We start from the raw sequence: 27,583 nt of genomic DNA, 5'->3' as shown, positions 1-27,583 counted from the left end.
AGAATAGATGTGCACTAAATGGGCAATCTTCAACTCCAAAATGAAAGCAAATAACTTAAAACAAAGCAAGTCACAGCATGTGTTCTTTTTTTCCTTTATTCACTGTCACCTGCTGCCCAGTTCACCTTTCATTATATCCTGCTGCCTGCCAATGAATTAAGCACAATTTATAACAAAAACAGGTAGAATGAATTAGAAATGCATTGATAGTACAAATAAAAGTCTTTACACAGAACATACAGACAAGTGCAATGCAGCATTTCAATAAAATATTCTGAAATAAAAAGCAAATCGGTAAAACAAATAAAAATAAAATTATAACATTTCACAACCGAGATACACTTGAACATGTCATGCAAATCCAGTGAGTGAAAAAGTCCAAACTAAACAAGATTATATGAAAAGTAATTTAGCTTTAGATTCTTTGATGACCTCTTGCAACAATATGAACAAGGTGTTTATGTGATTGGATGGCTGCTATTCAGTGACTGTCTCTTATGTGGTAATGGGGTCCAATTACAATTAAAAGAAAATGATCTGAAATAATGTCTAGATCCGAAGTGAGGAATAAAAAATAGCTTTTAAAAAAGCCTAAAACCTGAAGGGACTGTTTGGTCTCAGATGAACCTGGACAGATTGATCAGCAGTTAGTAAAATTGGAGAAAAATTAAACCATTCAAACAATCCATGCAAAGCGACTATACACATGGTCGTACAAATCAAATACGAAATAAATAAATAAAAATTGATGGAAACTTGTGAGGCTTTAAAACAGCTCTGACCAAATGTTCTATGTGGGACTGAGAAAAGACGACTTTGGCCTTGTGTAGCAAAGCAGAACGCCAAAATCTACCAAAGAAATGTACAATTTAGGAAATGATCAGATCAGATTATCTGAACATGGAGTACTGACTGAAAGAAAGGGGCTAACCCCAGCTAACATGACTAAATAAACAAAGACCTGTGTATGACTGGACTTAAAATTTACGGAATTGAATAATCACCTGTTTGTACCACATTTAGACACAAAGTTGACATTTTCATGTCCCTGAAATTGACCGAAGGACACAAAAAGCGACGGACAGTTTCCAGATGGGATATCGTCCAAATGAGACCAAAATATGTGAACATGGCTAATTCATAGCAAGTCTGTGTGTGTGTGAATGTCCTGCCCAAATGTTGTGGACGTTCTTGTGCTGTTAAAAAAGCGTCTGTCTGTCCCGGATAATCTCCCACTGTGTGGTAGTTTTGTGTTTTATCCAATCAACCTGGATGTGTGAACTGCTGGGTTAACTTGTCAATAGTTCCTTATAATTATAGTACAGTTTTAGAAGCGCACCGTCTACATTTAATTTGTGTATGGCTTTAACAGACTAGATAAACAATAACTAATGAGCAGTGAGGTGTTCAATTCAAAAACAGCTCATCTAGCAATATTCTAGGCTGATCACACCCTCACTCTCACTCTATCCCGAGACTCATAAACAAAGTTTAGAAATCCATTTCCTAAATTCCCTTCTAATAATCAAATTAAATTTTGATAAAATACGGTGATTTTCAAAGATAATGAAAACCTCCTTGTTTCTCACACGTCTGGGAGCAAACGGTTCTGTTGACTATGTCACGTCATCAACATGCGTCTTTAAGACTCATGACGAAGACTTCACTCGTCTCGCGACCAAGACAGCGATCACAGGGAAACCTCAAAAAGCACGCGTACAAAGGTAGAGCTGCAGCGCTGTTGTCACTGATCAACAGGAAGCCCCCTTCAAGCGTGTAAAAAACCATTTTAAACACAGAAGTACACTTGGAACGTGACCAGATAAAGCAGAGGTCCATTTCCCATCGTTACTGAAAATAACAAAGGCACAACAACAGTCCTGAGGTACAGCAGCCATCAAAACCATCAGACTAATCATCCAAAAAAAAGAAAAAAAAAAAGTGTGGATCTACCCAAAAGGAGTCCAAGTCAGAAATGTGTGTCTGAGTGTGACCTGAAACAAGGCACACATGTTTTTGTCTTTTTTTTTTTTGCATAACATGCGAGTGTGATCATGAGCAGGCAGAAATCTTAGGCAGACCTCACTTCACTGGAGTTCATCACGAGAGCACACGGATTCACATTTGGATTCACTCTCCACACCCTCTTATGCTACCCTGTCAGTGCTACTGGAGAACATGAAGAGACACGTGGATATGCACATGAGTATAATAAACAAGTGAGGTCAGGAGGTATGTTCTGCGCTTTATCTCCTCGCTTTACTTAGATTCCTGTTTCTTATGTTTGATTACGCGATTACACATTTCACATGTACGATGATCTAGTCAGACCCCCCCTCCCCCCGCCAAGACCATCACACGAGACACTGGACTATCAGTAAATCTGTGTTGTAAATATGTTGTGAGATTCAAATTGTTGGCCAAACACTTACTACATATGTTGGCCGTAATTTACTAAGAATGTAGTTAGCTCTAGCATGACCTCCCCTGCCAAGTAGTCACAGCTTGTGTTTACTTGTGTATCACAAAATGATCCAACAACCGCAGTCATGCAAGAAATGCAACACAAAAAAAATTGCTTTTGCCGCTTTTCCACTACATGGTCCCGCTACACCTCGCCTTGGCTCGGCACGACCGGTTCGGTTGGTTTTCCATTACAATGTAGTACCTCCTCAACGTGGGCAGAGTCATCACTGCACAGCTGCATAAAACCGCCGTGACTTTGTTTTATAGGTTACTTGTAAAGCAGTTGTTTTCAGTGTAACTGAATCATTAGAATCAGTTCATTAAAAAGGTTTCGTTCGACACAGTCACTGGAGCGGCAGGGGATGTGATGCGTCTCATCGTTCGCGATCAAAGGATTCAGTTTTCAGGATTTTTAAGTCTTTTTAACTGATCTACAATTTGGCATTGTTTGGTTTGATTCTTGTGACGGACGTCTTGCTCAAGACTCGTCCTGTGACGAAACTCTGACCAATCAGTGGCCAGCAGTCTGACGACGTCACATAGTATCGGCTCAGCTCGCTTGGAACCAGAGCAGGTACTAAAAAAAAGTACCACGTACTATGGAAAAGCAAAATAACCGTGCCATGCCAAAGCGAGTCGCGCCAGGACCACGTAGTAGAAACATGCCAAAACGGTGTTGAACTCACTATTACAGTGGAATTAGAATCCCATACTAAGAATCAATCGTAGTTACCAAATTACAGTTTAAACGGAGACTTGAACACATTAAGTGCTTTGTTGATCTCGCCTTCAACATCCACCTGAACTTAAGAAACTTCCTGTGCTTGGATCAGTAAAGAATAGCAGCACAAAACAAGAGTATTATTAAAAAAAAAAAAAAACAGATCACTTCCACTACACGGGACATCTGCGCCATCTCTCTGCAGAGACACTTTAAGGATTAAAAATGTATGAAGACATTAAGGAAGAACAGAGTAAGAAGGAATCCTTTATATATTCTGCCAGTAAAGGGTACAGACCCTGTGTTTTCAGCCATTTACTTTTCAACAGCCAGAAAGCCCTTGCACAATCCCTTTTTGATACTGTGGCTGAAAACATTTCTCTCCCTGAATGTGACAGACGATATCAACATGGAAAAATAAAAATCCAGAGGAAGCTGGAGTAGCAGAGAAAAATATAAAATCCAGAACATGGAAAAATCCGAAAAGATGTAAAAAATAAAATGCTTTCACCCCTGAATTGGACAGAGCTATTTGGCACTTTATTGTACTGAAGTCCAGACATGCTGAATCGATGTGGATGGATGGAAGCAGGAGGGCGGGGTCCGAAGTCACATTGAGAGGGTTCAGACGATGGCGTTAGTGCCTCGGAGGCCGACCCCACGGGCGAACTGCTCCAGCAGACCAGAGATGGCGCCAGAGGGACTCGGTGCTGACGACTTAAGGCCCACAGTGGAGCTGTAGGCTGCCAGAAAGACTTCCCGCACTGCCTCCAAACGGGCCTGACGCTCAGAGGGGAAGGGACACCTGGAGAGGAAATGGAGCGTGGAATGAGAAGACGGAAAGGAAAGGTTTAGGAAAAGGAAATCCTTTTTTTGACAGGATTGTAAAATATGAATTAGCAACAAAATAAATCATAAGATGGCGGCAGGCAGTTTGGATGAAGATCACTTGGAGCACAAAGAATTCCAGAATAAAACATCACAGAGCTCACATCATCATCATCATCACCACCAACTGTCTGCTTCTCTCTCGTCTCTCCAGATACAGATGGATAGATGTTATTTGCGTTTTCCGACTCTAAAGTACTAGTGGGACACTCTCAGTTTGGCAGTCACATGAAGTGGAAATTAAAATGTATCGCCTACTGGGAGCAGAGAGTAGGAGAAGGAAAATTCATCTCTCTTGATTCTCCTCATCCATCATCTACTGCTCTCTACACCTCCGTGGAGACACGGTGATCAGACTGCAAAATGACAAGGTCCATGACAGAGAAACCTTCGTTGATGACTTGTATTACATTTTCACACGTAAAGAGATGTCCTTTACATTTGCTTAATGCTGTCAGAGACGTGCACTGAGCTGATCTCCATAACATGAGTCATCTCTATTATGTTGTGAATGTCTGTGAAAACAGCATCTGAGCCTCACACAATCTCATCAAATTGTTGATCATTATTCATCCAAATATCATATAATGATCCCTGATTGTTTTCACAACTGATATTAATAATACACAGATATACTTACATTCTCCCACTGGGTCCTTCGTCCCTGAAGCTGAAGGGCAGAGGGGAGTCATAGGCAGCAGCAACAGCTGATAAGTTGGAGGAGGCCGAGGCCAGTTGGGGTGGGAAGTGAGCATGGTCATGGATGCTCCCACAACCAGAAACTATCTGCCAACTGCCATACTCTGTGGAAAGGGAGGAACTTGACCTGGGGTACTCCGCTGCTAACCTGAAAGACAGGTAAGTAGAAAAAATAGTGTTACTAGGGTTACCATGGTGATGGACCTGTAGCTCCCTGAAATTGTATTGCTTTTAAGCGCAGACATCAATCTTCAAACCACTTCTCTCTTCAATATTTCCCAACTAGCTCCACCTGAGCAGCGAAACAAAACATCACAGCAGGGCACGAGCAGAGTAAACAAACGAGAAAGAGAAGCGGGGTAAGAGTTCAGCTGAATCAGCGTGGACCTGAGACATCTCCTGTTGCTCAGTGTGACCGTACTCCATAATGACCTGTGCTAACTGAACCTTGAGGCTGCCCAGATGATTAAGCAGCAACTTTCTTGTTTATATTTGTTTTTCTTATATTTTTTTATTCTAGATGCACAGTGGAACAAAAAAGTTAAATACAGAGGTGTAAATAGGCTGAGCAGTCAGCTACGAACTTTTCACAGGAGGCAGATTTATTCGCAATTTGACAATTTGCACTCTACAAATATTTTTTCTTTACGTTTATTTATTTTGCTCAATTAAGAAAATGCATGTATCTAACTACATCTGCTGCGACATGAGTATGAAAAATATTCAGTCAATTTCAAAAAGTATCTCTACTCTCATATACTTCAGACAGTTTTTGCAATTTTGTCTTTTAAAAATTAGATTAAGATGGAGCAAGAGATGAGTCATTATGAAATAGTGATAAATGCAGAGGCAAAGTAACAGAAAGAAAGAAGGAGAGAAAGAAAGAAAGAAAGAAAGAGTTTTAGATCAGAGTCTCTGTTGAGTTACTCTCAATCTTTCGCTGTACCTCTGGTGATCATTTAAATTAACACGGAGCAAGTGTGTGTATAAAAACATGACAGCTAGGTTGAAGCGCCGCAGGAAGTGGCTTCAGGTCCCTCACCTCCTGCCAGGAACAGCCAACGGGCTGCTGCCAGTGCGTGTGACAGCGGGGTCTGATTGGTTGGAGGAGGAGGAGCCAGAAGACCTGGCCTCATTTAGTGGATGGGAGAGGTGTTCGTCCAGAGGGTTCTTATTCCAAACAACCATCTGAGGGGAGGAGGTGATGCCTTTTCTCCTGAGAAGAGATATGGATGCATCATCAACAGAGGAGGAGGAGGAGGATCTGCAACACTAACTGTTACTGATGTAAATGACTGATGATGTTGGAAGTGCAAACATAATAACGGAATGAAGGAAAGTAAAATATGTGACTATACTGATTCTAGTTTATTTAGGCCGACCTGGATCACGTGACAATATTCCACTCTGCTTCTTAAAAAGGCTCATTCATTTCCCTCATTTGGATGAAATCAGCGAGGCAACTGCAATTAAGGCTGAACATATCTCAAATTCATCCACTCATCATTCAGCAATGCACTGTGTTAGCCACTTTAACACCATTAACACCTAAGAAACCATTGCTCACTTGCTGTGTGTTGCAGCCATGAAAATTAATTTGTAAAACACAGCATATATTTTGGAGTCCACATTATACTGACTATTTATATGATGTCATTATTATTTTTAATTATACTTTGATTTGTCACTTTAAGGCCGGTGAGGTAGGCGGGTTTGATTCTTTTAAATGCTCTTTTTTTTTTACATCATATTTTGATTATTTGGTTAAAGTTGATTTAATTATGTAATGATAGATAAATGAATGAAATACATTTTGAAACAGCCACAGCTTTTTTTTATATCAAAAAGCTGTCACACTGTTTCCACAAACTATAATCATTATATTTCCAACTATATTTCATTCATCCAAATTTTACATTTATAATATTTTTTATTTATAATATTTGTATTATTATTTATTATTTTAAAATGTGATTAAAGCGGCCAGTGTTGACCTATAAAATCCACACAGATGTTCCAGTTTTGATTGTCTGCAGATGTATATGGTGATTGGTGTCAGATCACCATAGCAACCATTTTAGTTCACATTTACTCTCTTGCTATCTGCTGTGTTGTATTACTCCATGTATAATGGTGGAGGAGCACAATGATGATTCTTCCAACAGCAAGCATTCAATTTGCACTAGTCTTCTTGTTTTGCTTTTTAACATTTGATGGTATAGAACGCTACATAACATAACTGACGGAAACCCACACATTGTGTATTTTCTTTGACATATCAGAAATGTGAAACTAGGAACATGTGAATAAGTTGGACCCAGTTAGTGTAAACTATATTAAGCTTTTCCAACTTACAATATAAATAAATCTGCTGTTTAACATACTTGGTTATTATCCACAAGAAAAATAATATCAAATCAGTGACAACAAAACAACCAACAGTATCATTTAGTAAAGTGTGTGTGTATCTGTGGATAGTGTCTGCAATACTGACCAGCTGGAGGCCTGGGACTGGCTGGAGAACAGGTCCACAGAGTCGTTGTTGAGGCTTCCACCCACCTCCTCAGTAATGAGGGAAAACTCGCTGCTCAGACTCGTCACACTGCCACGATCCCTCGACTCTGTATCTGACCACACAGTACAGCCATGTTAGTTCAGCTCCCACATTAAATTGCTGAGCAGTAATGAACTGAGCAGTTATGTGTTCAGTCAACATGATTGAGCTGGGTGTATATTTATGTTATGACAAGTTAGGACAAAATGTATTTAAGGTTTTAACATGTATATCCTGGTCCACTGGTTGTATGCCTACACAATTCTGTCAATGCTGACTTGAATTTAATGTTCACAAGGCCAATGTGGCGTTGTTCTTTGGTGACCCAAAGTTTATTTCAACAAAATATTGATCCTAAGACTCTTGGTATAAGACACCACTGTTATTCCAAGAGTGCCATGCACAGGGGTATCAAAATCAATTCACAAATTTTGTCATCTTGTCTTGTAAATATTATTATTCACATTCACTCATGTATAAATACAACTTTCCTATTTAAACAATAACTTAAATCCTCCTGCAATTCACATAATTAGCCCAAGTTATGAAATTTGAAACTGACATTTTTATAAACGTCAGAACTCATGGAGATTACATTCCTACAGTTTCCAATTAGGTCATGCAAAATCTACTCTAATTGGCATTATCAATTTGGCCACCCACATCTAAGTGGTTAATCTGTAAGTATAAATAAGGATTTCCTCAAACAGCACATTCACATGTGAAATTTTATATTTTTACATTGCATCATTTTATTATTTCTGCTGTTATTGGCTTTCTTCTCACTGCATTACTAAAAAATAATTTAGCAATACTCACTAATGGACAGATGCAAAAATACTACACAAGACAGACAACTTGAACTTTTTCCAATCAAATGTTCTCTTCATCAAATGATGAACACCAAATAATCCTCCATTACTACCACATTAAAGTGTTACATAAAAGAGTTCAAGAGAAGCCATTTATACTTGTGAAACTGAAAGTAGTTACATAAACCCATATATTAACAAGTAATACTCAAGACTATACTGAAGGTTTACTGCCTACAGACACGAAGGCTGGTGACGCAAGATGTTTTGCATACCTTGAAACTTTTCAAAAAGGCATGAGAGCAGCTGTGTTATCGCCCAGACTCTCACTGCTTTGTCTCTGCCTGATACAGAGCGCTCGCAGCACTCACAACCTTTGTTATTCATCATTGCATCAGACAAGAAACAAGAGGCGGGAGCTCATCACACACCCACAAGTACGTCAACAAAGAAAATAAATAACTCAACCCTGGGTTGGATAATGTAAATAATGACAAATTTAACATTCTTCCTACACAAGTTTTAGAATTATCTAACATCAAATGCAAGGAGGTCAGGAGGAAAACACGGGGTACGTGTAATACAACGCAAGTGATTGATTTCCTTTAAAAGATGCAACTCGGGCCGCAACAAATGTTCGATGAATCGATTATTAAAACTATTTTGATAATCGATCAATCAGTTTGATTGTTTTTTGATTGTTTTTCAATAACTGAAACCAGCTTTCTGACTAAATGAGAATATTTTCTGGTTGCTTTGCTCCCTATAACAAAGAAATAATTAAAACTGAATAATTTTGGTTAGTAAACAAAACAAGACATTTGTAAACATCATTTCCAGGTTTCGGAAACACAGGTCAACTTCTTTCAATCGATTAAAATAATAATAAACTTTATCTGTATAGCACTTTTCTTAACAAATTTTACAAAGTGCTTAGCAGACAAATCAAATATTAAGTCTTGCCTAGTAAGGCAAAGAACATATGCAGACCAACAGTTCACACAATGAGCAAGAACTAGGCAACAGTAAAGAGAAATTATGAAAATAATTGTTAGTTGTAGCCCTTGATGCAACAAACAACTTCTATGCCCCAAGCAGTTCCGAGTGTATTACTGATTGGTCACTGTTGTAGCAAGAAGCTGGGGTTGTGCCGTAATCAGCATCCCTGCTGAGAAAAGCACCCCCTAAAGAACCATCATCTCTGGAATAGCAAAATCATCTGCTGCTGTCCCACTCCTGAACCCTACTCTACTATCAGCATCAGTCCTGTAACCACAGTACACTCAAAGGAATTTAATGTTTGGACAAACATAAACATAACTTTTATTTACAATGCTTATCATATTTAGGTCATTGTGTAGCGTGTAATTAGGTAGACTGATTCAGAAGTACGATGTTAAAAAGGCAGTAAATATGTAGGCTATTCCACTACCCAATTATTTCAGATACACCGAGTGAGACGGTGGAGCCGTGTGTGTGTGTCGTCAGACTGGAATGAATGACGAGCAACACATTATTATGGGCCTGTTCACACAGGACATCCATCAAAACAAATCCACAAATCTGTGATTGCTGTTTCACGGCATAGATGGAAAAAAATATTAGCTCATGTTTGGAAAATCAACATTACCTTTTATTTATGTTACGTTTACTAATGAGTTTATGATATATGTTGCCGCTTTTCGTATATTGTTTGAGTCAACTGTCTAATGGATAACTAACTAGACTGAGTGGAAAAAACAGGCTATCAGGGTGAATGGCTTTTCAAAAAAGAACAACTACATTCTTTTCTCCACCTCAACCATTTCTCTCCATTTACACATTAAACTGAATTTTTGTTAAGAACTGAAAATAAAACATTTTAAGAAGAAAAAAACTCTTTACAACATCAGGTACAAAGCAGTGCTGACATCACAGTTAAACTACGGCATACATGAATAAATTCTGTACTAAATAAGCTGCATCCATCAAAGGTCTGTCAGAGAGGCCATGTACAGACTCCGTTATGAGACGCACTGACTTACTTAACTGGCAGAGATCTTCCACAGTGAAATCACTGTCTTTGAAGTGGGAATTCTTCCTTCTGTAGGGAAAAAGAATATATGATGAAGAAACATCGGATGGATCAAAAGAAGGTAGATAAGACAGGATGCCGTATATTACACAAAGGGAGAGGAAAGAAAGAAAATGGGGGGTACACACCTCTGTTTCCTAACAGCAGAGAACTTCTCTGAGACAATGTGCTTCAAAAAATTGAAGCAAAAGAAGAAAATCTGCAGGAGGAAGAAGATGTAAAGCATGAACTCTGTCTCACTTAGCTGTGAAGGGCAAGTGAAGTCAGAGAGGAACACACTGCAGCTGCAGCTTAAACAAAATAAGATGACATGTTGCTGTTCTCTCCTGACACACTCTGCTTCTTCTCTAATACATGACTCCCTCTGTGAGGGAAAGAGAAATGTTGGTCTAAAATAAACCCTGCTTCACAAGAAATTACAGCTTCTTTCCAAATTAAGTGCAGTGGTCTGCATGGCAACAGGAGGCCCCCTGCAATATCTGAGCAGTCATTATCTGATTTTTGATTTTTTTATTTTACATTCTCATGTACTGATCTCCATACTAGCAGCAACATTCAGAATCACCTGCTGTTCTGTCTACAAAGAAAGAGCCCAATTCATTTTGAATGACTTGAAGCTAAATTGCACAGTATTTAGTGTGCAAAGCTTTGATCTTCTTTCTGAAGATTATGTTGCGCATCATAAAACAGGCAAGCAGCGTGGTATGGAAAGAATAGAACTAAATCGTTCAAACTTAATCATGTACTTTATGCTGTATTAATGGACAACACAATCATTTGTAAGGATCATTCTTAGTTAAGTCCAACATGCAAGACCAGACGTGTGATAAACTACATGTCTTTGGATTTCACCAGGCTTTATGACGTTAAAAATTAACTAATAAAATAACTGTGTGCTTCGTCATGTCTTCACAGGTGCAGATGGATAATATGCTTAAGTATCTTTAGAATAATAATGACAGGACGATAAATATCCTTTGTAAAAAACTCATCTTCAACATGAATCGAGAAAATATTTATCTCGCTTCACACCACTTTTCTGTTCAGTCACTTTTCAAAAAAAAACATTAGTGCCACTTGACTTGATACATCACTGTATTTGAACACACACTGTATTGTTCTTCTTCTTATCATTATTATCATTATTATGATTCCAGTTGCTTCATCATTGTTATATTATATAATATTTGTATCATTTCAAGTGAAAGTTCTATCATTATAGAAAGGAACAGATAAACTTGAGTTGGAGATAAACTCACCTCCTCCCCTTTGGAGAGTCGATCTGGCAGCATGTGACTGGAATCAGAAACAGAGAAATAAATAAATTACATACCGCAGCTGCAATGGATTTTAGTCTAGAAACTATACAACCAAGTTTTCTGTTGTCCATGCTCACATGCATTTTGCAATTTCTTTTTTAACATTAATTGGAATTCCTACAACTGGCATTTAAAGACCGGTTTTCATTTCAACCTTTAATAAAAACTAAATGTGACGGCTGAATACTGAAAACAGTCCCTGAGAAATGACTGACAGGTCTGTGCTACTGATGAGAAACAAGCCGTTGTTTCTCCTATTCAAATATTCGAATGCAATATTTCACTGTCGTGGAACATTAGTAACATTTTATCCACATCACTGGTGGAGAAATGAGTACAAATAAGATCAGATGATTCCCTGAAGGAATGTTGTTTCCTCTACTTCATCCAACTCATTCCTTGTTCTCGCTCTTAATTCAATATCTAATTTCAATAAGCTTTATTGGTACAACATTCATGCATGGCGCCAAAGCACAACGACAACATTAAAAACAATAAAAGAATCTCATCAACAGCACAGAAAAGGTTCTATGGAATAGACTCATAAAATAAAGGTAATATACAGCAGTATTAAACATTAATAAATAAACAAATGGAGATGTGGCACACTATATATATTTGACAAATGTCTGTGTCTCCTGTGGGTTTGTTTGTTTTTTTGTTGTTAGAGGAAATTAAAGGATTTGGCCGCTAACACGGTGAGTCAGGCTACATCCACACTTCTGCATTTTCACTTCAAAACAGTTTACAAGCTAAAACAATCTATGTCTGAATTATCATGTCAACACACCTGAAAACGTACAGTGCTTCACGAATTTATGAGACCATCACCCAAAGCCACAGCTGCCCTAAATAAACAGTATCGGTAACAATCAAAATCATTTTGAATGTTTCTGTTATGGTTAATATTTTTAATGCTAAGAAATGCTAAGAATTTTCTATTTACTGTTTCACAAAAAAGCAAAACAAATAATTATTTCTTGATTAAGATGTCAAATTCTAGTTATTTACTTGCATTTCTGAACAGAAACATTTGTTTTAGTGGTTGAATATTTATGCTTGGTTAATTTCTCAGAGAAGCCCAGTGAGCCGGCTCAAATTTGGATATAAAAAGGAGAATTCAGTTTATTATTTGCCAAATAAATACTTGTTTTAATCAACTTTTTGAAAGACTTCTAAAATATTCATGTTTTTATGACAGGTGGTCTAATAAATTTGAGAAGCATTCTGGTTCACTGCACCTGCTGGGGTAAACAGGAAGCAGATTATCTCAGTGCAGTCGTTTGCCTAGTTTTCACAAACATTACCAACAATAACTAACACAGTGCATCTAAAACAAGATGGCATTTGCAAATGCACTAATGAAATATTTATGCCATCTTATGCAGCTCATGCGAGTCATGAAATTAGGAGGATTATCATTATTTTTACCCGAAGAGGAACCAGTCGTATGCGATGGTCAGATACAGAATCTCAGCTGGCTCCAGGCTGGCATGAACCGCACCATCCTGAAGCAAGACATGAAAAAACATTTGCACCAGAGTCTAATTATCATGACATGTCATGTGGCTCTACACAACCAAACTTCATTTCCCATTCTGTATGAAAAGCACTGCACAAGTGCAGCGTGTGATTATTTGCGAGCTTTGAGTATGCACGCCACGTCTTGAGAAAAAGGCTGCACACTTAGGGCATGGGAGTTCTATTTTTAATAAATGTGGTGAATACAGAAGAGGCTAATTAAAGCACATGTTTGAAATATAATGAATGAGAAGAGTGGGGGCCAAGGCTGATGGGATTACTAAAGTCACTAATGAATGTTGGAAGAGCCAAATGAGTTTCCAGGTGACCGTGTGTCATGAGGACACGCACCGGGGGAGACGAGAGGAGATTAAAACAAAGTTAAAGGAGGAGAAGAAAAGGAACATACTGCCCACAGGGAGAGCCTGAGGAGGGAAACGAACAGAGGAGTCCGGTCCCAGCCTGATATGCAGTGCACCAGGAGGCCACTTTCATCTGGAATGACACACAACACCTACATCATTTCCAAAGAATCATACATGCGTTATGAAAAGATGTCAAAGCACTTCATTAAAAATGCCATTATAACACTGGGTATATCCTTCCTTTGCCCACAAACAGCCTCAGTTCAATAAACTGTATATAAAAATAGACTCCATGTGTGGAAAGTCAGGCCAATATGGAAGCGCCTGAAACTTGCTAAGTTAAAGACGTCAGTTTGCGTCAGCCCATATGTAACGTCAACGATCATTTCCCTGAGTTTATGATCTCAATCACCAGCTTCAGGTGTCCTTCACCCATGGTCCTTGTGCTCTTGGTGAGCACCGCCCATCTGTTCTTCGCCAGCTTCACCCTCTCTTCCAAGTATGGTATCTTGTGATCTCAAAGACCAAGATAAGAACTGGGAGTCTTTAAAATTGCAGTTAACTGCCATGTTCACAGTTCATGTTGATGGTTGATGTCACGGAGGGTTTTTCTGCCGTCACATGGCTGCACTACATCATTTATCAGGTGCACATTCATACTGCCAATCTCCTGTTCTTGTGTGTCAACCAGACACAGATGCTTGATTCACTCACCACAAATCTTCATTAACATGCATGAATGAATGAATCAAGTTTAAAAACTAAGACAAAAACAGAAAATGAGATGATGTAACTGGGAAGTCAGAAGTGCAAAATTCTCAATTCTCAACAAGATAAATACTCAGTGTGATGGAGGTAAATAAACCATTACCACAGTGTTTCTTTGATATATGCATTTTGTTAGCTTCATAACTGAAATGACCAATTACATCACTCATGCGATCAAGCTTTTTTTTACTATTTGTTGACGCAAGGTCCAGTTCATAATTGCCATGACCACCAATCTGATGAGGTTTCATTTTCAACAAACACTGATAGCTGAGCAGGATTGTACTAAAAAATGTCTGCACACAAGAAAAACGAATTCCTGCTCCAGGTTGAACAATTTAGAGATAAAGAATGGTCAGATACACATGGAGGACATCAGCCTGCAGCCCCAAATCTGCCTGCAGTGAAGACTACATGTGCATGTGCTAATGGACGTGTTACAATCCTACACCCACAACACAAACACCACCTACCATCACTGTTGATGATGTGGAGTAGCAGCTTCAGGTAGTTTTGGGTCTGCTCCACCAGGTCCCATGACTGATCAACACAAAAACAAACACACAGCAGTGAAAAGTGAGGCAAATCAACCAGATTAAATATTTGTGTTGATTATAGCAGCAGACATTTAAAGTATTTCCAGACATTCAATATATCCAGCTCAAAGTAGTATTTTTTGATTTTAGGTAAAGTCACTGTGACTGGGTTTCCAACATAAGTCACTATGAATGTGAATGTCAGTATTAGACTGCTGCTATATTATATGTACTGCGGCATAAGTGCTTCTGAATAACAACTAGAGCAATTTGCAGGTTAAACAACAGATGGCACTAATACACCACAAATAGTAAGAAGAGGTAGTAACCTGGTATTGGGCCCAGTCAATATTCAAGTTCTGAGTAAAGCACACAGGGATTGTCAAGGGAGCGTCCACATAATCCTGTCAAAGAACACAGTGTCATCAGATAACACAGAGACAAACTGTCAATCATCCATCACTTACATTCTTACATACTTCCGACTAATAATAATTCAAAAAGCTAAATAAATATAATAACAAAAGAGGATGACGGTGCAAAAGTGTCTTTCTCTCGAAGATCACTTGATTTACTTGATTTGAACTACTGATCAATAACGCCAAAACAATGTCTACTGTACATTCAGTAGAACCACTTTCAGGATACTTGAGTTCATATTTCTTCCATTTAGACTAATCTTAATTATAGTAAGTTCTCCACATCCACCTGGATGACCACTGACCACTACTAAACTGTGATAAGCTGATTATTGTTTAGCAGGGCTGAGTGGATAATAGAAATTGCATCAGTACTTCCACATAAGCTCACTGTACCTGATTCCAGTTGAACACCAGACCCTCGGCTGTGTAGTCTCTGTCTTTGTAGTCCTTAAAAAACTCACACCCTGAACAAAGACAATGTGAAGGTTAACAATTAGAGCTGAAACAATTCATCGATTAATCGATTATTAATCGATTACTAAATTAATCGACAACTATATTGATAATCGCTTAATCGGTTCAAAGCTTTTTTCATGATTAAAATAAATCTTAAATGTGAATATTTTCTGCATTTCATTGCTCTGAATAACAGATACATCATTAAAAATGAATCATTTTGGTTTGTGGACAAAACAAGACATTTGAGAACATCCTCATATCCAGGTTTGACGAACACCAATCAACATTTTTTAAGGTTTTCTGATATTTTATGGACCAAAAGATCAATCGAGAAAATAATTGACAGATTAATCGATTATGAAAATAATCATTAGTTGCAGTCATATTAACAATTGTCATTAAACATCAAACTCCAAACTAACGTCTCCAAATAACAAAGAGGAGAAGACTTTACACCAACATATTGAGGTTAGATTTCATTTCAGCGTTTTTCTGAGACAGAGGAGAATATTATCACAGTTACATTAAATTGTATGATGACAGTGGTGGATGCATGGTGTTGCAACTGTTTTAGTAGTTTTTGGTGATATCTGTAAATACAAATGTGTTTAAACACTTTGCATGTTTTTAAATGTAAGAAATTAAATGTAAGAGCATATTCTAAGCTGGGCATTTTGTAAATTTAATAAAAACACTATTTTGTGTTTGTTTGTTGCAGGGTCTTTTTTTTTTTTAATGGGGATAACCTAATAACCTCTCTGATGAAAGCAAAAATAAGGGCTTGAGATTTTACATAGACTGGTCTTGTACAGTTCTTCTTTTGTCTTCCTGAGCCTCAGGAGATCACATGGTTGTAATGTCACAACACTTAAGTCAGAGAGCAGAGAGACTGAGAAAAAAGCCAAAACAACCAGCAGAAGGTTTTCTTTTCCCCTTTCCTCAACCATATTCTGAATGTCTGAGAACTATATCAGTTAGTAGTTTTTAACTTATTATTTGGGTTTTCTCTGAGTATACAGATCAAAGAAATGTAGTTTTACTGTAACCAAGTGTAAATAGCTGCACATGGACCCAAAACAATGGATAAGTGGTGTGGACAGATGGAATATATACTGTAAATAATGGGACATGTCATTCAAAAAAACAGACTCTCATTACTCTCTGCTATGTCACAGTTATTCCAATCCACAGTTTTTCACCAAGATCTTTATGATGGGAGAGTTTGGCCTCTGTGTTATGTCTTTTCAAAAAAATCCCAAAGTTACTCAGTGGGGTTAAGGTCTGGTCTGGACTCTGTGGTGGACAATCCATGAATGAAAATGATGACGCCTGCTCCCTTGACCAGTCTTTCACAAATTGAGCCTGCAGAATACCTATATTGTCATCTTGGAATATGCCTAAAACAATGGTCAAGCTGGTTAGACCTGACCAACTGAAGCAACCGCAGATCAAAACACTGAACCCCACAGCAAAATTAAAAAAGAGGATGTGGTTTTTTGTTAGAAGCCCGCCAATGTACACATACAGACAGACTGACAATCATGTAGCTGGTGTAGTAAAAAAAAACACCAATTAGTTGTGGCTAATTACCTGGATAAGGCACAGAGAGCAAGGTGAAGTCTGCATAGCGTTGGGCCTTGTCTGCCTTCTCAGAGGATGTCACACTGCACGGACAGTAAGACACAGCATTAGTTAACATTTTGGCACATATCCAGAATGACACAAAAAGCTCATTTTGTCATTTGTCTGCATGTTTTAATTATATATAGCAGTTTGGAATAAACCTGGGTTTCTGCAATTTAAGCAAGTTATAACGTGAGATCTGATCTCATAAACAATTCCATTTTTGATAATTAGTATCATGCGTATCAAACCCACATTCTATACTCTTGGATTTAATAACAGGTCATTTAGCAGCAGTGACCTGAAAAAACAAGCTCTCCCAGTAGCAGCGGATCAGACGTGTCCAACAACCAGGAGGAATTTATGACCACGGTTCCAAAATGAGCTTCTGCAGCTTCACTTGTAAACACACTGATAAAGTCAGGACTTCGGTTTACACTCAGTCAGAGCTGTTCAGGATAAAAGGCAGCAAAGCTTGAAACCATGATGCTCCCTCCTCTGCACTTTTTATTGGATGATGTTTTCACGTTGGTATGCAGTGAACAGTTAACACCATATATAGCACTGCCTAATTTAATCTGTCCACAAGATTTCCAGGAAGTGTTGTGGAGTGTCACCCTTCTCTTTGGCAAAACTCTGACTGCGGTGTAGCTTTGAAATCCTGCCTTGAATTACATGCACCATCATCCATCTGTGTCTATGTGCGGTTCTTTTCTAGCTCACTCATCTGTTCTGTGCTTTTACAGTCGTCTTCGCTGGACAATAATTTATCTCTACGAGATGACTGAAATCGCTCTTTTGCAGTTTGTACTGTATTTATAACTCCCAACCTGCTTCAGCTGATGTCATTAACCAGGGGTCTAACTTAATTAAACTTAATTCTAACTTAATCGACACTGTGAATGTTTAAATTATTCATTCTATTCTATTATTTTCTATTTATGTAGATTTGAATGTAACAAATTTATTCAGATTATGTTCATTTTGAAAACTCAAAAGACCTGGGTTGACCAGGGCTGGGCACTTATTCAACAACAATAATTAAAGTACTATTTTATTCCTTAATCACAATAAAACGAGGGATCAATACAAATAAAGTTTAGAATAACAATTTTGATAATTGATTCATGACAGTTTGAGGTTTATTTTATAATGATCAAACTTTTGCACCATTTATGACCAAACAACTCATCAATAATCAAGAAAATAATCAACAGAGTAATACATAATAAAATAACTGTTTGTTAAAGCCCTAACACCACAGTATAACTGCTCTACTGACATCATATTTCATATTGTGGCTTTCCATCATTTTTTGGTTTGTCTTGTCATGTTGCATGCTCTTATTTAATCTATCATGGATTTTCAGTCAAAAAAAGAATCTGTATGCAAGTAATTGCCCATAATAGGTCCTGTAACATCTGTACCACGTGTAATCTTACAACTGCCACCAGCATCCACAGTGAATAAGCCCTCAACATAGACAGTATGGTATTATAAGCAGGCCTGAGGCCTTGTGTTATTTAAAATAGCACACTGCACACAAAACCTCTCCTAACTCAGTTAAAGGCAAAAGCTGCAGAAATCTGCAGAGTCAGTGGTCAAATGCCTTCCATGTGGCCTCTTTCTACAAAGTCCACCGCAAACAGTGACCTAAATAACAACCGGAATGTGAATACTGTTCCTTACTTTAGGCCAAACTTAACCTTCTTGTTCTCCACCATCAGGTCGCAGATGTAGCGAACCGAGAGGTAACGCAGCAGCTTAATGTCGTGGCCTCGAACCTTGTCAAAGAGCTGAGAGTCCCCGTTCCTGAGGACACAGAGGAGTGTGTCAGACAGTGTGTATGTGTGTCTTCATTTAGAAGTGGCAGAAACTTGTTTTTTTTTTTTGGTCAATGTCTCACTTTTAAAAAACGGATAAGAAATCAGTTTTCAAACACCTCCGCTGAGAACATTCACTGATTTCTTTAATATCATCACAAGTAATGAGTGTCACACTCCCAGATAAACTGGTGTCTGGTGTTCACGAGACACTAATCTTGTTAAAGTGATCCGATTACCTGACGGCATTCTCATCCTCTGGAACCTCCTCTGATTCTGTGTCATCATTGCCCCCTACAAAGCACACAAAATGATCACAAACATGACCAACACATTTTCGAACATGAAAACATGTTACAAGTTAAAAACAAAATATACATGAGGGACTAATGGGATTTAGTTCATGTATAAAGTATTTTTGGAATGACAATCATGTAATGTATATAATTTTATCAAAACAGAAACACACACCACAGCCTGACTGTAGTTTCATGATTTCAATTAGAGCTGCACCCAACGATTATTTTCATAATTGATTAACCTGTCAATTATTTTCTCGATTAATTGTCCATAAAATATCAGAAAACCTTAAAAAATGTTGATCGCCGTTTGTCAAACCAGGAAATTATGGTGTTCTCAAATGTCATTGTTAAGAAATTAAGAAAATACTCACATTTAAGAAGCAGACATCTTGTTTTAATCATAAAAAAAGCTTCAAACTGATTAATCGATTATCAAAAAAGTTGTTGATTAATTTATTAATTGATTAATTGTTTCAGCTCTAATCTCAATTATTTTTGGGGGCATAAATTTGGCACAACATGGAACACATTTTAATAATCTGGCCAGTTCCTACATGCATTTTTATGACGAACACTTTTCAAAGAAAAACAAGATTAATGACTACACCACGATGTCCCAAAATGACTGGAAAAATGCAGGTTCTCCCTTTTGGAACTTCAAAATAAATCATTAGCAGTGTACGTACACAAGTCACACACATAATGTATAAACAATTTTCCACTTTCATCCAGATAATGGAAAATCACCAGGATAATCTCATTATGCAAACTTCTTAAAATTTGTACTCTCATCTGCTCATGGGAACATCATGTCCGAGATGGAAAAATGTTGACATTTGTCTGACAATTGCTGCATCTATTACAGGTCACATGAAACTCAAAAATAAATGAATAAATACACCCCCATGGAAAATAAGTGAGCCACAACTTCCCCTCAAGTTGCGACTGAAGTTGCTAAATTTACACGTGTGTGTGTGTGTGGGGGTTGGGTGTGTGTGTGTGGGGGTACCTGAAAAGATGTAGTTGTAACCCGTGCGTCCGTACAGTTCCCCCCAGCCCGCCAGAGTGGATGACCGGCAAATATGCTGCAGTGAGGAAGAGATTCAGAGTCAGACGGTGGGGTTTTACTGCCCATACCATCAAACAGTAATCCATTTTTTGCCACCTGTCCATCCACATTGAGAAAGGAGAAGTGTGGTGGCTATAGAAAATCAGAAGGTTTAGTTCTAAGAGAAGGTGTCTGGTGGAGGTGTTTCTCATTTGAGCTAAGTTTAGCGGTGGTTACAGTGGGTTTCAGTTCTTTATTTGAGTACAGTCTTATAACATCGTGCAAATCTGAGTTACAAAGGTTACTTGTTAAAGTTAAGATTCTATGTATTCATTTCTTGTTTTCTAAAGTAGAAGAGACAGTAGAGATGACATCTATGGAAAAGATGGAGTGAACAAAATAGAATGGAAAATGAATCTGCCATTAAATGTATTATATTCAAGATCTTGCCATCACTTCATACAAAATGAGGGAAGATGTCAAATAAAGTATACAAGTAACTAAGAATAAAGATAGCATAAATCAAAACATCACAATATACATCTAACCGAAGATTACAAAATGCCAAAGAAGTGCAGGATAGTTTTCAATATTGTTCACCACTTTCCTGCAGTCAGCTTTGGTCAGTCACCTAACATTCACGTTATTGTTATTCATTTGATTATTTTATTCTGTAATGTAAAACAGAGAATGGAGGTGAAAAGAAAAAGTAAGAAAATCCTCACTTCCTGTCCAGGGCTTCTATAGCTTTGTTGTGTTTAGTCTGAGCTGAAGTGTTTTACATACTAGTTAATAGGTGTATCTGGAAAATGTCTTTTAATACTTAAAATTAAAGTTAAATGTAAGTGATAACCCCTAATAGGAGAGTGCAGAGTATACAGTGTTGAAGCAATACCTTGCCGTTGTAGAGGATGACGGGGCAGACAAACCGCCCTCTGCAGCGAGCCAGCTTACTCCGGTTCACAAGGTCTTGCAGCTTACTGATCTGTACTGTGCTCTCAAACCTGGACACAAAAACCACATCATCATTGTCCATTAGACAGCCTATTAAAATCTAATTTAGAATGTTACAGGGACAATTTAATCACAAAGCACTTGATATCATTTAGTGTTAACCAGTAATTACACACTGTAGCAACAACTGAAAGAGCACTGCCCCAAAAATAAACAACTATTCTTTTCTTCTTACGTAGGTTATAGTTAAGTGGGATAATTAAACCTCGGCCACAATTTGGACTGACTCACACTCACTTCAGTAATCATATAAATGATTGGACTGTTTATTTCACTGCCACTTATTTCCCAAGAACACTCATATATTATCATATAAAGCAATGATTCTCAAACGGCCCCCTAGTTGGCTGTGATGGGCCGTGAAAGGTAATTAAAAATAAATAAATACGTTTTAATTGTCAGTCAGTCAGCATACAGCCCTAATACTTCAGTATTTGCACTAAAAGTTAATTTGGTAAATTGTTATTTATGTTGATGAATAATTCGGCATTTAAGTGAAACTTTTCAAATAAGACATGGAGCGCAGCTGGTACACATGCAGGTGATGAAAGACATGCAAGTTCAGAAATAAAGTGAAGTGGACTGATTACTAATTTGAATTGAACTTTCTACTCCATGTTCACGTGAAAACAATAACATATATGGGAATTATTGATCCTAGTCTGTTGTTTTGATCAGAGTCATGATTCAAGATTTGTGTGAGGACCTCAGAGGATTTTCAGATTTCAAAGTGAGCCCCAGCACTATTAAATTTGGGAATGGCTTATATGAAGAGTTAAATAAGTTAAATAATACACTTTTAAGTAATCAACACTTAACTGACAAACCGATCTAGAAGTTTTAGTTCCTGAAATGTGTAAAAAGCGTCTGGTTATGTTTTATCTTGCAGTTATGAAAGCTGCGAGTAAAAGCACACATGTTTCTTTTTCAATTCAATTCAATTTCAATTTCAATTGAAAATTCTCCTCTCATGGCAGAGCAATAAAGCCAAAAATATGTTTACGTTGTAAATGTTTCAAATCAGTCTCTGTGATATTATGTCACAGAGGAAAACACTTGTGCTCCAGGTGTTGAACCTCTGTTTTATTGATATTTAAGAATATATTATGATATTTGGAATATATATTCTGGTACTGATTTATCACCCAGCCCTTAATCCAGGTAGCATGTTTGATTGCTTATTATTGCTCATAAGTGCAGACACAGGCCCAGGCAACCAGCAGAGGGGATTTTCACCACAAGGATTTCCTTATCGCTGAAATTCTACTCTCTTTTATTATTATAATAACAATAATAATAATAATAATAATAATAATAATAATAATAACAATAATAATAATAACAATAATAATAATAAACTGTATTCAAAAACAAAAGTGCTTAACAGTCCAATCAAGCCTAATCAAATAATACAAGCCATTTGCCTGGTAATGCAAGGAAAAAAAGAGAAGCCCAACTGTTCACACAATGAGCAAACCGTTGGTGTCAGTGGAGAGACAAAAAAACTCATGTGGTAGAACCAGGCTCAAAAGCTGTTTTTCCACCGAGCAGAGCAGTTTGGTACAGTATGGTAAGTTTGTTTTTGCATTTCTATTAGGAAGACTAGCAAAATAACTTGCCCCAACCGTTCCATTGTCTGGCACCCTTCCCTTGTGGTACCAGAGTAAAATGGTATGGTACGGTCAGGGTAGCTCCACCCATGACAGTCAGCTGATCAGTCCACAGAAAAGCGTCACTCCTTTGCAATCGGTGTGAATATCCTTATGTAAGTAGAGCCAAACGCCTGCAGTCTATTCTGATACAAAGCTTGACGTCTTGTTGAGACAAACTGCTACAACCGGGCAGGAAAAAAAAATAGCTGCTGAATGTCCTTCATTTTTGTCTGTTGTGTCGTGTTCGATGTCATTGTCCATTGTTGTCACCATGTACAGGGCCGTCAGGCTAGGGGTGTGAGATATTGATGAAAATCAATATCCTGATATTTTTGGGGATTTTGCCGATAACGATAATTTGCGATATTTTGTAATCCTCAAAAATGTGTTTGTAAAAGCATCAAAAGGCCTGTTGTACCCCCTTGCTCTTGTTAATAGCATATTAGATGTTAACGATAATATTGACCAGAAAAAAATGTCTGTTCCACAACGACCAACAAAAACTATCATGAGAGCATTTTAAACCGTCACTTCCCCCTTAAGTAAACAATATATATAATACAAGGCATTAACATGAGAATGTGGACACACATTTATCTGCTGCCAAAGTTTGATGGGAGTGTTTTCTTGTCTGTACCTTAGCTGGCTGATCGTGGTCGAACGCTGACTGCCGATTATATTCTTCATATTCTGTGCAGTGGTTAATTCACAGATGGTGAAACAAATTATTTTGAGTGACATCAGTGTTTTTGAAGCAAAACCACCTCCATGCAAGTGCGGACGATCCACGTTTAGCTATTAAATCTAACAACGTCGATTCCGAGGCTGGTAGAGTTTGTGTTTTGTCTGCTGGCGCCGTTTCTTCACTCATGTTTAAATTCAGCCATACATGCAGCTACATAAGCTTGGTTTGTTGTGAAGACACGGCATGTGTTCCCAATGCGCATGCGCCACAGTCATATGAGGCTTGATCATGCAGTGAATGTGTGGCCTCTCAAAAAAGCATGTTTTGATTGGTTCTTGCAAAATGATTTCGACATACTAGATATTGTAATTTCACACATCATTAAAACAACAATTAAGATACCATTGTAGACAATATATATCGCACACCCCTACGTCAGGCACCTCCCACACCCTGCTTACCAGGTGAAGGTACTGTTCTCAGTCAAAACGCAAGCCTGACCCATGGCTTTACGTTCCAAACTGTACCGTAGTGTACCAAACCGAACCGTATCATGATGGAAATATAGCAAAAGATGACAGTAAGGGATTAACAAGGAGAGATAGGGAGACAAAATCAATCATCAAACAATACAGCATGTTAATATACGAGGAAAGAAGGGAACAGCTCTTCAATAGATGAAGCAAGATTTAAGTTTTATCATAATATTGATTTGTCAGCCAACAGTGTAAGTGAATACTCATTGTGAATCCTTCTACTACAGAACATCTTCCTTTTACAGCACTCTAGAGGACATTAGTGTATCTGTATTTACCATCAGTAGAGACATGGATTTACTGAGTCAATGCTCTGAAAAAAATATATCATGTGACAGATCTGTTACTTCACCCCTCTGCTCAGTGGATGTAACACAGAGGTCAGAGATGGAGGCTGATCTTTGCTCCCTACACCAAAGTGAGGTGAGTATGATTAAAGGAGCAACAAAACAAACAACAAGTAATAGGTAACTGAGTGGAGTGGACTTTGTATCAGAAAATGATTTGACAGCCAGAGTGGGAGAGAGATTACCTGTCACTCTCAGTGTCTGCACATTCATACTCCAGGAAAACAATCTGCCGGGGGTAATGGCCACACACTTCTCCATTGGCGTTATGGATGACACTGTACTTGTAATCTCTAGCAAACAACTCCAGACAACGCTTCTCAATCACCTCCACCTGAGGAAAGACAATAACAAATATTATGTCAGCAGTTATCTTGACGATTGAGCAACAGCACACACTTTGAAAACATAATTCAACATAATCTCATTAACTACAGTTCAAAAGGTAAATAAGAGCATCTAGTCGAGTTTAGTTCCTACACTAACTGCAAACAAGACATTCAAGGCAGAACCAAATGGTTCATGTGATAATAAAGTTTAATGTGTTAATCGTTAATTTGTGTCGGTCTTGTTACTACCAAAAGCTTTAAAATATCATAACGGCTAAGTCATTTCAAACAAAAGATTATGTTTCATTGTCTCTTTCGATCAAGTAAAACTAGGTTCTTTGCAGGTTAATAGTGCATGAAGGGCTGATGAGACGGGACATCATTTTCAATGTTTTGACTGGTGTTGTGTTTTTCTGGAAGGTGTGTGATCAATGTAGGGCCCCCCAGATCCATTTTGCCCTGGAGCCCTGCAAAGATGCATGCAACACACCTGTGTATATGAAAACATTGTGACATTAGATCATGTGATGTTTAATAGCTGATTGTTAACATAAAGTAATGAGACAAATCTTACCCGGGGAGTGACTTCCTTTGCTCTGTACTGCATCTTGGAAAACAAATCTATCAAATCCGCTATTTCCTCGCTCCTTCTGACCGACAGCCCCGGCCCCGTGAATCCACTGGCCGGGGAGCAAGAGGATGCGGCCATCATAGCGCCTCGACCCGCGGCGGCGGTGGCCTCTAGCCGAACTCGACCTCCTTCAAACACCGCAGAGCCTTGACCTGTGGATCGGGAAGACCGACCAGGCCATCCCTTCCCAGGCAGCTTCTTCCTGACTGCCCGCTTGAGGGGGCCGGAGCCGGGGGCTCTTCCTGAATTCAGGGCACCGGCGAGCTGCAGCACTCTCCACACAGAAGCCGTTAGCCAGCTCGCACAGCCAGCCTCTCACACCGCGGCGGCGGCTGCTGCGGCTGCTGCTGCTACTGAGTTAGCACGGCGAGCAAACACACTACTCCAGCGTTCCACCGCGGCGTTGTTCGTATCCACTGACCCAGAACCTTCAAGGGTTAAGCCGACACAGTTTCAGACTATTTTAGTCCTCCACCACATCACTACTGTGGGAATGCGGAGTCCGGCTTTCCTCCTGACACCAGCTCACCGACCTCCAGTCAGCTGTGGTCAGGAAAGCTCCAGGATCTTTCCCGGCCTGCTCACGTTTCCTCAATGTCACGTCTTCATGTCGCATCGGTGGCCACGGCCACGGCAGTGAAGGATTTAAAATAATGCATAGGCTTTAGTCCCGACGCTGCACCACCTTACACGGGAGTGTGTGTTGGAAGAGGCGGAGAGCTCCGACAGTAGACAGCTGTGTTGCAATCCAGGCTGCGAGTACAGCAGGCAGTAAACAGGAAGTGAACCAGCACCACGTGACAGCTCCAGCCGTTCCCATTTAAATGACGTCAGAGCGAGGTCATGATGTTTTGAAATGTTGGCTGAGCATTCGACCTGTAATTAGAAGCAAATCTGGATGATGATCCCTCGTTTATTATCAATAAGGTGAAGGAAGTATACTTAGCTTAGCCTTTTCACAAATATTATCCCGACAATCAATATATGATTTTTTTTTTAAAAAGAAAAGCAATGATAACTTAGTCATGGGAATCAGGCGGCAGGGTACATACAATCTGCATATGTATAATAAGTTAGTGTTAGATTTCCCAGTACAGATTTCCTCACAAAACAAATTCAATTTCAACTTTTTTCCCCCTTAATTTGTATATCAAACGGTTTACAGGATATTTATATACACCATAGTTAATCATACTTATTTAAATATAAAAATACAAACATTCACCAAATTAAAAATACTTTTTGCACCCAGTATTGGGTGCTGGCTACTGATCTTGTGTGCCTGGCTTGTATGTGTACTAAGGATGGGTTGAATGCAGAGGTCAAATTCTCTATCACTGATTGGTCAAACATCCATCTCCTACCACTCTATCCTCCACATGAGGGTCACAGGGGGCGCTGGTGCCAATCCCAGCTGACATAGGGCTGGACAGGTCACCAGTCCACCACAGGGCCACAAAGAGACAAACAACCACCCACTTTTACACCCACACCTATGGTCAATTCAATTTAGAGTGTCTGTGGGAGGAAACCGGAGAATGCGGCGAAAACCCATGCACACATGGGGAGAACATGCAAACTATTACTGATTGGTGTGTGTGTGTGTGTGTGTACAAAAATGGCTCATTCTAATTCAGGAATCAGACCCAAATCAAAACACCAATTCTTAGTTTCTGTCCTAGGTGAAAAAAGAAAAGAAGACAAGAAATTGCAGCCAAGTCAAAACTAGAACTAGAGAAAGTGTCTCAGTTTCACACAGCATCAAAACACTGCCCGATCACACAAGGTTAACACGGTTTTGTTTTATTTTTAGATCCTCCAATCACTGCCAAAATAAAATATTTTTTCCTTCGGCCATAGCCTACTTCCAGAGAAAATTTCAACCAAATCTGTCCTTAACATTTCGTGTCATGGTCCTCACAAACAGACATAATCGTAACCTTCCTGACAGAGGTAATTATTGTATAAACGTACCTTCACCAAGAAGCT

At 38.6% G+C, this 27,583-nt stretch overlaps 1 protein-coding gene across 1 annotated transcript; it reads right to left on the bottom strand.

The window, feature by feature from the left end:
* Positions 1–78: 78 nt before the first annotated feature.
* Positions 79–26,368, bottom strand: mtmr14 (myotubularin related protein 14). The gene is made up of 19 exons (XM_044023517.1): positions 25,538–26,368; positions 24,820–24,968; positions 21,296–21,404; positions 20,362–20,437; positions 19,290–19,344; positions 18,917–19,039; positions 17,195–17,268; positions 15,539–15,609; positions 15,053–15,127; positions 14,661–14,727; positions 13,464–13,549; positions 12,965–13,041; positions 11,474–11,510; positions 10,343–10,413; positions 10,165–10,223; positions 7,269–7,401; positions 5,817–5,990; positions 4,716–4,922; positions 79–3,992 (listed from the first exon to the last, which is right to left on the bottom strand). The coding sequence occupies exons 1-19, from the start codon at positions 25,673–25,675 to the stop codon at positions 3,812–3,814; spliced, it is 1,962 nt and encodes a 653-aa protein (XP_043879452.1). The 5' UTR covers positions 25,676–26,368; the 3' UTR covers positions 79–3,811.
* Positions 26,369–27,583: the final 1,215 nt, after the last annotated feature.

The sequence above is a fragment of the Solea senegalensis genome, linkage group LG4 (assembly GCF_019176455.1).
Source record: "Solea senegalensis isolate Sse05_10M linkage group LG4, IFAPA_SoseM_1, whole genome shotgun sequence".
Lineage (NCBI taxonomy): Eukaryota > Metazoa > Chordata > Actinopteri > Pleuronectiformes > Soleidae > Solea > Solea senegalensis.
This window is presented reverse-complemented; position numbering and strand designations above follow the sequence as displayed.